The sequence below is a fragment of the Poecilia formosa genome, unplaced genomic scaffold (assembly GCF_000485575.1).
Source record: "Poecilia formosa unplaced genomic scaffold, Poecilia_formosa-5.1.2 Scaffold644, whole genome shotgun sequence".
In the NCBI taxonomy this organism is placed as follows: domain Eukaryota; kingdom Metazoa; phylum Chordata; class Actinopteri; order Cyprinodontiformes; family Poeciliidae; genus Poecilia; species Poecilia formosa.
The window spans coordinates 209,368-220,734 of record NW_006800583.1 but is presented as its reverse complement, the minus strand read 5'-3'; the positions used below and the strand labels follow the sequence as shown (position 1 = coordinate 220,734).

The 11,367-nt window shown below is 38.4% G+C and overlaps 1 protein-coding gene and 2 long non-coding RNA genes across 3 annotated transcripts; 2 read left to right on the top strand and 1 right to left on the bottom strand.

Annotated features, from left to right (window-relative positions):
* Positions 1–1,736: 1,736 nt before the first annotated feature.
* LOC107834505 (uncharacterized) lies at positions 1,737–2,422 on the bottom strand. Its single transcript, XR_001660295.1, has 2 exons — positions 2,302–2,422; positions 1,737–1,947 (listed from the first exon to the last, which is right to left on the bottom strand). It is a non-coding gene; the product is annotated as an uncharacterized LOC107834505 (long non-coding RNA).
* Positions 2,423–5,280: 2,858 nt separating this feature from the next.
* On the top strand, positions 5,281–6,630 carry LOC107834506 (uncharacterized). Its single transcript, XR_001660296.1, has 3 exons — positions 5,281–5,453; positions 5,881–5,918; positions 6,115–6,630. It is a non-coding gene; the product is annotated as an uncharacterized LOC107834506 (long non-coding RNA).
* A 1,064-nt stretch (positions 6,631–7,694) lies between these two features.
* Positions 7,695–10,621, top strand: LOC107834503 (zinc finger protein OZF-like). The gene is made up of 2 exons (XM_016665995.1): positions 7,695–8,034; positions 9,094–10,621. Exons 1-2 carry the CDS (start codon positions 7,932–7,934, stop codon positions 10,455–10,457), a joined length of 1,467 nt encoding a protein of 488 aa, XP_016521481.1. The 5' UTR covers positions 7,695–7,931; the 3' UTR covers positions 10,458–10,621.
* Positions 10,622–11,367: the final 746 nt, after the last annotated feature.

Sequence of the window (11,367 nt, the reverse complement as noted above, 5' to 3'; positions counted from 1 at the left end):
CAGAGACAGATCTGTCTCTGTGTCTCTGTAGAGATACAGAGACAGATCTGTCTCTGTGTGTCTCCACAGAGAGAAGTTTCTGTTTTCAGAAACAGAAAAAAAAAACTGTTTCTGCAACAGACTTTTCTGCAAACTGTTGCAGAAACTACTAACTTCCACTGAAATGTTTTTTTCTTTAGCAAGACTTAAAAAGCAGGAACTAAAGTTTAGGCGTTTTACTTCCTTCAAATAAACTGCACAATCAGTACAATGAGAAGCACAAACTGGTTCTCATTTCCAGTAATTATGTTTGCAAACTGCTTTAAAAAACTTTTCTATCCTCTTTCAGAAAATTTGATTATCAGTTGTAATTTCTTCATGAACATAAGAGAACCATGTCCTACTGCTGAGATGTTTTACATTCATTATGTACTGATTTGCATTGGTAGGTTTTGTTTTTTATTTTTTAATCTTTGATACTTTGTCTTTCAGTTTTTATACTTGCTGTAACATCAGTTGCCCAATTTGGGACACGAATAAATCTGAAATCTCTGACCTTTCAAAGCAGAATTGTTCAAACCTTAAATGAAACTGTTCCAGCCCTCTTGGCCCTGTGAAGCTCCTCATCTCCTCAGTCTTCACCGAGTTTCACAGCAGGGAGTCGAACTCCAGCCCCATCCTGGGACGGTTTGATGTTTCCCCAGGCCAACATCCCTGAATCAAAGGACTGAATTTCCTTCTCATGACTCTCAGAGTCTGCTGAATATGTGCTTCAGGAGCGATTTAAAGGAAGGACTCGTCTAAAGCCTGCAGGACGCCGATCCTGGAGGAGTTTGACAGCTGAGTTGTGGAACAGCGAGGCTGAAATGATGATTCAGAAGATGAGGATGAATAAAATGTGGAATAAGATGAAGACCTCCTGCTGTTGTTTCTGTTCCTGTTGGGTTTGTCAGATCATGTCCTTGTTGGTGCGGGTCGCTCGGTTCTGTTGATGCCTCCTTGGTTGTACTTGGGTCAGGCTCTCACATTCACCGACCAACTTCAGACCCACAGAACCTTGGAGTCACCGGCTGGACCAGGACCTTCTCTGGCCAACATGTTAGAGCAGAAGGCTCGTCCCAACTGGATCATCCAGACTGTTTACCTGCTGATCTATTCTCCAACTGACCCGAGCTCTGGCTGCTCACTGATTAATGACATTTTGAGTTTCTGTAACTGTAATGAGCTTTTGCTGCAGAGCTGCTGGTTCTGCTCCTCAGCATGGAAAGAATCCACCTGAACCGGTTGGGTCTCAGGTGGGGATGCTCTCCTCCCACCAGAAGAAGAAAGTGGAGCAGAACTACAACCAAGAAAGTCCAGTCGCTTTGGAAGAGCTGGTCGTCTCTGACATTTCAGATTTTGCCAACTTTGCAAAGGCGTGAAGGCATGAGACTGCAGCTAAACCTAGAGATGAGGGGTCAAGGGTCACATTTAAGGCAGGAACTTTAAAACTGGGAGGAGAAAAGAAGAGGAGTTACATGAGCACATCTGAGGAAGGACCTCCTTCAGTTAGAGAGGAGCTTCGATAGAAGAAACAGGAAACATCAGAGCTGCAGCATGATGGCCGGCCGCATCTTGTTCTGCGTCTTCGTCCTCTGTGAGCATATTTTACTATTATTTTATTCAACAGGACACAGAAAGTGGATCAGTGAAACATCGATAAACCCTGGAAGTTTCCTCCTGGCTTCACGGTGGAGCAGTGGTCGGTTCCTCACAGNGTCTGTCAAATGTTCTTTCAAGGTTTGTTTAGTCTTTTCAATGTGTCTGTGAAATATTTTTTATGTTTCACGGCTGGTGACCAGTCGGGTCACTGTCTACCAGTTCACTCGGTCCTCTGGGCTGGGGCTCGCCATCCAAGTTCTTTGTAAGGGTGATCTTGATGTCTCTGGCACAATGTTTCAAAAGTGCACCATAAGAAAAAAACCTGACCTGGAAGAAGGTCAAAGTAAAGCATCTTAAAATTTAGGATGCTAATATCAACAAAGCAACAATTCAAATCTCAATCTAAAAGTGCCAAAATACATTTATAACACTAAATCTAACATTCAAAATGTGGATTAGAAACCCGCATTACAGCACCATGACATTAATGTCGAAATATTAAAACATGTACTAATGGGAAAAGAAGCAAATCCACATAGGACAAATACAACATACACAATAATAATGATATAAAGTTTACAATACAATTTAATTTTTATTAAATTTGAACAGTTATTAGATATTTTAGCCATTTTTTTAGCGAATTTACTGGCCAACGGCTGAGCGCGTGCAATTACTCACCGATGCTTCAATGCTACACAACCAGGGATTTTTTTTCGGAGGTCAGCTGTTAGAACAGCGCTTTTGGAGATCTAATTTAAAAAAAAAACAGATTCACTATTTTGAATTATGAATTCTGCAATAATAATTTAACATTGTCTTACCAATTTCCAGGATTCTTCAAAGAATTTAACGTAATCTTCTAGGAAGTTTACGGAACAACCGTCAGCTCTCAAGGGAGTTAGACGCAATCTGAGCTAAAGCTCAGCGCTGCAGTTAAAGGGGCGGGACAATCAACCTGATTGGCTGATGGGAAATCAGACTGTGCCAGTTATTGGTTGTTTAATCTGTCACTAAAAGCAATCACTAAAGGGATATTTCACAGGTTTTAAAGATTTTTAGCACTGTTTATATCAATATTTATGAACATATTTACAAACATGTTCCTTCTTTTTTTTGTTACTTTATTACATTTTTTTAATCTCGTTGTAGAATAAGATTAAATCAACATCTATTGATTTCTTGAGTTTTTAACACTGGGTTACAAACTGTTTTGAAAAAACATTAAAGCGCCAAACTGTTTATAAGGGAGAGAATCTGTCAAAAGCATTTGCCAAACGAATTCTTGATCTTTTACAGTGTCAACTATGGAGCAGCTTCAAACAAAAGGTTCCCTCAGTGTGGGACCATTTTGATCTTATATTGGAAATAAATTTGTCTTCATTTTTGCTGTTTCATCCGGTTCTTGTCAGTTTCTACTTGATCTGAATCCAAATTCAGCTGAAACTGACTCTTAGTTTGCTTTCATATCATGTTCTGCAGGTTAAGTGTCGCATATATTTGACTAAACTGTCTTATTTAAATAAATCCACCTTTTAATGCTGAGGCATCATGAGTGATGAGAATGAAGTCCCAGATACACTCAGACATGCAGCCATTCTACAAATCACTCAGGTGCTTTTTATAAATTATTTCATATACAGTGATCCTTCGCTATAACGCTGTTCACCTTTCACGGTTTCGCTGCTTCGCAGATTTTTTTGTGCAGTTTTTTTTCACAGTGTTCTGCATCCTGATTGACCTTATTGCTATAAACAGTCTCCGCGCTTCTTCTCTACCTGAGTGCCAATAAAGTTACGGTATTTAATACAGATTGGCCATTCAGGAGATGGAAACTGAAACTTTGAATGCCTGCTGGAAAAAACTGGCCAGAGGCAGAAGAACCCGACCGGAGGCTCATTTAACAAGATCCATCGCTTTGCCGTAGATACAGCTGTGAGTCTCGGGGCAGGTTGGAGGAGACGCTTTAATGACACGACTCCGGATCACATTAAGGCCCGACTGGTGAACATCCGCTGATCTGAAAACAGGTTTTGTTCTTTGGTTTCAATCTATTTATTTATGCTGTGCAATAACTGTAAAAAATAAAGGTAAATACTTCATGGATTTCGCCTATCACGGGTTATTCTCGAAAAGCAACCACTAAGAAAAACAAGGGTTCGCTGTAAATATAGTGTTTACTTTGTTTTTTTCTACAGCAGGAGAAGTTTTGTCAAAAAAGCGTAACAGGCTAAATTTCAAAATGTTGTAAAAACTTTTTTTTTATAAAAATTTGTGAGAAAAAAAAAAACAATCCACAAGCATCCTCATTCAAACACGTTCACTTAAATTTTCACTTTATGGTTCATGTTCACATTCTTTATTCATTGTATCTAAGAATATCAAATATATTTTAAATTTAACTGAAGATATGACATAATAAAATATGTAATATACAATAAAATACAACAGCTTAAATCATAAGTCTTTGTAGTAGTCATCAAATCACTACGTTGCCTGTAGGAATTTTTAATGTCCAGCAGGTGTCAGTATTGACTCAGAATCAATACAGTTTTGATTTGGGTCGAAACGATACATGACGCCTCATCTACCCACCATTACTGATTAATCTATTCAGGTGGTGCAGCAGAGGCACATCTAGAAGTTGCAGGACAGCGGCCCTTCAGGACTGGAGTTTGACGCCCTAGATGCTCTAGATGCTTTGTAATACTTTGGATTTGTTTTAAATGATGTTGATTGTTCTTTTATCTTTGTTGTTTTTCTATTTCAAAACTGAAAATTTGTTGATCTAAATTGTGATTTTAATAATTTATCACAATAAATAAGTATTTGTTCCACAGGTTTGGAGATGAGAGGCTATGGCAGCCAACTAAGGTGATTTATTCTAATATTAAAAATTGGATCAAAATGTTGCATCTGGCTTATGCAGGCTGAGTTTGTCTGATGTTTTGTTATTATTCTTTCTAGACTGTCGCCCGTAAGCAGAGCCCCTCTGGAGACTTGATTTATGAGAACATTGAATCTCCCAGCAACAACCAGAAGGAGAACTGATCAGATACACGTGGAGCTAAAACAAATATTTTGTGAGAAAAAATAATAATAATTTTGTCCCTCATTTCACAAAGAGAAACTCAGATGTTACATATATAGAGTGAAATATTTCCTTTATTTCTTGTCATTTTGATTATTCNACTGGTGAGTTTTTACTGGTGTTAAAATGTCCCTAATATTGTAATGGTGGTAGTGTGTACATGGCCTCATGTCATATCTTAAACCCATCTCAGTTTTTACTATGCAGATTTGTTCAGCACCAATCTTGAGTCTTGTTTGGTTATTTTCCAGCAGTCGTCTCATCAGCCTCCACTCCAACAGCAAGTTTCACTCCTGCAGCATCTCAGCTCCCTTCCAGTCTCTGTGAGTGATAAATAATATCTATGAATCTCCTGTTTACCTTCTGAGCTGATGCAGCATCTGGATGTTTGTTTATCTTTTGAAGTGAAAATAATTTTCTACAGACGTTTTAATGTTCAGAAAGAAACTTAAAAATGATTAATTTCTTTAAAAACATCAGAACAAAGCTGTGTTTTCATGTTAGTGTCAGACAGCTTTGATCCGGATGAAACATTTCTACAGAGAAACTTCACAAACACTAATTCATTATGAGTCTATACCCCCTGTTGAACCTGTACCGTGATCCACCAGCAGGTGTCAGTGTGAACCAGCTTGTTGTCCCTCTGCAGATGTTCCTGTGATCGTTGGTGTGACTCTGGCTGCCATGGTGGTTCTGGTCTCAGCAGCTCTGCTGGTTTCCTGCAGGAGACGATCTCTGAGAGGTGAGACACCAACTAACACCAGCACTCAGTTCAAGGAACCACAGGAAGTCGACGGACTAAACCAAACTGAGACTAATTTTAAATTAAGTAAATTCTATTTTGCGACAACCTGGTTTAATTATATAAAATAATGACAGACTGGAAAATGTCACCTGTGGTTCATCTGAAATTAAATCTTCTTCCACAGTTATTGTCTGATAAAGACGTAGAAAAACCTTAAAATCACTGAAAATTTATTCATGGAGGAAAACTTTAAACACTCTGATGTCAAAGTAATTTATAATTATTACTTTACTGTTTTCAAATGATCATCCATATTTATAATGTGTTAAGTTTTGTTGTTGAATCCGTCTGATGATTTCATGTTTTTCTTCAATCTTCTCTGGACTTCAGACATTTTCTCCTAATAAAACTTTTTGTTTCACAGATTCAAGGAGGAGAGGAGATGATGGAGTAAAGATGGAGGTGATTTTCTTCTCTTTGATGAGAGTGAAAAATAATATAAAGCTGTGAGAAGAGACAGTTTGCAGAAGGTTGTACAAATTAATAGTTTCATTTCAATAAAATCTTACAACCTGAGACTAGATTATTGTAAAAATGTCTTAAACTGGAACAAACTCTTTCGCTCTATAATGCTTTCAACTATCATTTCTTCTTTCAGAACATCGACTATGATAACGTTTCCTCACATGACTCAACCTACCAGAGTCTCAGTCCTGCCACCAGAGACCAGAACCAGATCTACTCCACACTCTCACAGCCCAGATGAGACCCTGGACCTCCGGTTCTGGACCTCCGGTTCTGGACCTCCGGTTCTGGACCTCCAGTTCTGGACCTCCAGTTCTGGATCTCAGGGTTGCAGTTTGTTCAGTGAAGCTGAAACCTGAAGAAAATTGGATTTAGAAACTGAGCCTCAGTCTTTACTCTGTATGTGCTTCCACTGCTTTATAATCGCAGAATAGATTTTTTTAAAGTTTGAATATCTTTATAGCTGGTTTCTTATTAAAATGAATTGCTGACTTGCTTGAATTAAAATTTTGCAGCAGAAAAACAATTGAGTTTAAATTTTGAGAAAAGTTAGTTTTTCTTCTGTCATTGAGTTTTTGCATATCCTTAGGAGCTGTTAGGTTGGACAGTGTGTGTGCAATAACACCATCACCATATGTAGGAGTAGGGAAAATTATAACCATAAGTTATGGTTTCAAATCACCTGATGATGCTGCAGCTTTCGTAGAAGAAGTTAAAACCGAGTTAAGTGAGTAAAGCTTATGGCTCTACAGAACAGAACGGTGCTGGATGACCTGACAGCTTCTATGAAGGAGTTGGTGTTAGTATTTGGTCTTCCTGTTAACTTATATTACAGCTACATATGGGAAGAGGTCTGTAAAGCATGTCCAGACCATCTGTGCATGTTTTACAGACCACTCAGTAATGAGTCTCTACAGGAGACTCAGCGAGGCCAAAGATAGAATAGAAAAGGTGATTTCTCTGCTGCTGCGGTTCTGTGCAGGAGTTGACCAATCAGATGTTTAGGTTTTAGGTCTTTGGTAACACACAAGAGGAGTTTAAGTTATTTAATTTTTTACTTTACAACATGAAGCAAAAATGTATATATAAAAAAAAGACATTTAATTTTCAGACCACTGCTGGTGACAATCATTGGACTGAAATTAACAAAGATTGTTGTTTCTGTTTTTTACACTATCTGAGTGTTCTGATGAAGATTGTGGCTCTTCATTATTATTTGTTGTTTGTTAATAAGTTGATTTAAATTGTCTGTATTTTATGATGCCAAAGTATCATGTTTTCACTTCCTGATCATAAATTAATAAAGCTTTTATTCCATAGTGTTTATTATTTATTGTGGAATCATTGGCGTAATCACTTATTTGTGACTAGGTGAATAATATGTCATGTTTATTTTTTATTTTTCTCTTATTTTGTTTGTTTTTTACCTTCTTTTCTATGGACCTTTTTGTGTCTGGAATAAAGATATGATTGATTGATTGATTGATTGATTGATTGATTGATTGATTGATTGATTGATTGATCTATTTTATTCTACTCTTTTATCCTATTTTATTCTATTCTGTTCTACTTTTTAGTGCAATTAGTTGAACATAATTTTAAGGAGAGATGAGAAAGCTCTTTATAAATATTGTCAAATTAAATGTGAACTTGCCACTTACAACATGGCGGATCCGCTAAACGCTATTATGATTGATGAAGGCGGGACTTCCGGGTTTTTCGGTCTGCGGGCTCTAGTGCGCAGACTCCAGCTTCTCATCAGTATAGTGGACTCAGCCTGTCAGTCTGTGTATTTTCTTCGGTTCTGGTTCGGTTCTGGGAGCGTTAATAGAGCTTTTAGGGAGCAGCAGCAGCAGTCGGTGAAGCCTGGAGGAATTCGGGCGGGTTAAAGCTGAGCTGGAGCTGCGGAGCCGCAGTCAGCGGAGCGTCTGGAGGGGGGAACCGCCGGAGATGTGGGGACAGCAGGTCCAACAGGGACGGGATGCTGCAGAAGAAGACAGGCACAGAGACATGGACGCCGCTTTCAGCCTCTTGGTCCAGCCGCACAGATCAGGTTTGTCTGTTTTCATACCAGCTGTTTGGGTCTGTTGGAGATGCTGAGTTAGTATGACCTGGTGAAGCCTTTGTTTTGTATCTTAGCGGGATGTTTGTTTCGAACTTCATCATCTTTGACTCCCGACATTTGGGGGTTGAAATGAACATTTTGATCCGACCATGTGTCACTTGGAGCCCGACAGAAGGACGTTTCCTTCCCGCTTTGACAACCGATGATTTACAGTCATTTTCTGGAATCTGTTTGTAGGCTGCTGGAGGGAAATGCGGTCATCTGAGTCCAGTAAACAGCATCTTGCATCAGGATGACGGAGGTTTACCTTCTGCTTATAATCTGGCATAATTTACAGTAAACTGGCAAAATTATGATGCATCAGAACCAAAGGCATAAAATCCATTGCGTTGTAAGGCAATGGGGATCAGGGATCTAAATTAAACTAATTTGTGTATTTATATAATATAAGCTTTTACCTCCTTGATTCATCAAAATAGTTAAAACATATATTGATCTCTATATCTATAGATGTTTGTATATATATACATTTATGCATTTAAATCGGAACATATTTCTGTAAATATGAACTCCTCAGGTGGAATCATCCCTACACTGCATTGATGTTTAGTTGAGCAGAAAAGACTAAGCTGTTCACGTTGATGTTAGAAGGAAGTTTTTATTGTATTTTAGGGAATAAAATGCTTATCTTGTTATTTAAGAATTTAATTTGCATTTAAATCTATTTCTGACATATAAAAACATCTTAAATGGTTAAATTAAAATCTGCAAAAATGTGCCAACTCTGTTATCCAATTAATTGTCAGAATAATAAATAGAAAAATCAATTATTCAATAATCATTAGTTGCAACCCAACTATTAACAACTTGGACAAGCTAATGTTTAATTCTCTTACTTCTGAGCAGATTTTTTTAATGAATGTCTTGAAATTTGCTGAATAAATAAATTTACTCAGCTACTGGTTTTAGTTTGAAGTCTTAGTTTAGTCCTTCAGTTTTTAATTCTGTTTACTAAACTTTTTCACATTGTTCCTGTGTTTCCTGTAGATGTTCAGGAGAGGCTGCTGGTTAAAGAAGAAGCTAATGAAGAGCCGAGTCCTGGTGGAGACCAGCAGGACGCAGAGCGTCTTCACATCAAGGAGGAAGAGGAGGAAATCTGGAGCAGCCCAGAGGATGAAGAGCTCAGTGTGAAGGAGGAGTCCGATCCTACCAGGTTTCCACTCACTGTGGTTCTTATGAAGAGTGAGGATGATGAAGATAAACCTCTGTTCTCACAGCTTCATCAGCCAAAAGACGGAGATCTTCCAACCAGCAGCTCAGCTGGCCAGATGAAAGCAGATGAAGAGGACGGTGGAGCAGCAGAGTCCAGCAGGAACCCAGACCTACACACTGATGGAGACACTTCCTGCTCTTCAGAGACAGAGGTCAGTGAGGATGAAGAGGAGGAGGATGTGAACCATCCTGGTTCTCATCTGAAACACCCACCAGACTCCGGCTCTGAAACCGAGGACAGTGAGAACGACTGGAAGGAAACTAGAGCTGCAGAGTCAGGAGGAAACGCCGCCAACAAGTCGCTGAGCTGCTCCAAGTGCAGTCAACAGTTCAACAAGTCCTCACTTCAGAGACACACAACCTGTCCTTCAAAAGCAAGACCTGCAGGCTGTTTGGGTGGCAAGAAAAGTGTTACAGAGAAGAAAACTGTTGAGTCGCTGAGGAACATCCAGACAGGGGTTAAATGTTTTACCTGTGATGACTGTGGTAAAAGTTTTAACTGGAAAAACAACATAAACGTTCACATGAGAATCCACTCTGGAGAGAAACCGTTTGGTTGTGACATCTGTGGCAGAAGATTCAGCCAAAAGTCCCATTTAAACATTCACACCAGGATTCACACAGGAGAGAAACCGTTCAGTTGTGATGTTTGTGAACAAAGATTCAGTGATAAGTCCCATTTAAACAAACACATGAGGATTCACACGGGGGACAAACCTTTAGGTTGTGACGTTTGTGGACAACGCTTTAGTGACAAGACAAGTTTAAACAGACATATGAGAATCCACACAGGAGACAAACCGTTTGGTTGTGATTCCTGTGGACAAAGATTCAGTGATAAGTCGACCTTAAAGAAACACATCAGGATCCACACAGGAGAGAAGCCATTTGGTTGTTACGCCTGTGGGAAAAAATTCAGCCTAAAGGGAAGTTTAAAAACGCACATGAGAATCCACACAGGAGAAAAACCTTTTGGTTGTGATGTCTGTGGTCAGAGATTTCGCCAGTTGTCTAATTTAAATGCGCACAGCAGGATCCACACTGGAGAGAAACCATTTGGCTGTGTTGTTTGTGGAGAAACATTTACCCAGACGTCCCATTTTAACCGACACATGAGAATTCACACAGGAGGGGAATAATCAGGCAGTAAAAGAGTTCCTACCTGAAGGACTGTAAAATCTTTGGTTTTCTATGAACCATGAACATTTTAACTTGCAGTGTTTAATAATATTACTATTGTGATAAGCTCTTTGTTTCAATTAGTTTATTTAAGTTGTTATAAAAGCATCCATGATTAATTGTATCAATAGATTTTATTTGAGTAACATTCATTTCAAATGTTAAAAATAAAATACAGTAGGCTTAGTTTTCATAAATTTAAATATGGCTAAATTGAATTTATATTTAAATTATTGGCTCACATCAGGATTAAAACATTTTCTCAGATATATTAAAGTGATGTTACAAAAACTTAAAGAGGTTTAATTGTAACTTTAGACATCCATTCATTACGGATGAATGGATGAATGAATGATTTTTGCTTTAGCTCCTGCTAATGGTGTTAGCTGTAGCAATTTGTGTTATCTTAAATATAAAGTTTTACTATTAAATATTAAAACTTTGCTCCATAAACTAACAAAAGTCTGCAAAGTCAACTGTGCTTATTGGCATCATTTCTTTTTATTCCATGTTACAATGTTTCTCAGTTATCTTCTTTGCTTTTTAGTCATCATATCCTCGCCTTCGTAGCACAAGATGTTTTTGGCTGAGAAGTTGACACTGATGTTGCTCTGCCATGCAGCTTGGCTGAAGGAATGCTATTAATAACTTAAGAAGTTTGTTGTTTATATTTATGAACAGAACTGTATAAAGTAGATATTGCAGCCCAGATTGGACTCTGTTTGGACCATTTCTCTTTGCTGTTCTGGTATGGCCACACCATCTTTATTTCTGTATCAACTGACTCTGCTTAAAGATGATCATTTTGGCCCTCTGCTGGATGGAGGCTAAACTACAAACACTGAAAAAAGTCTAAGTCAGGGGTCCTCA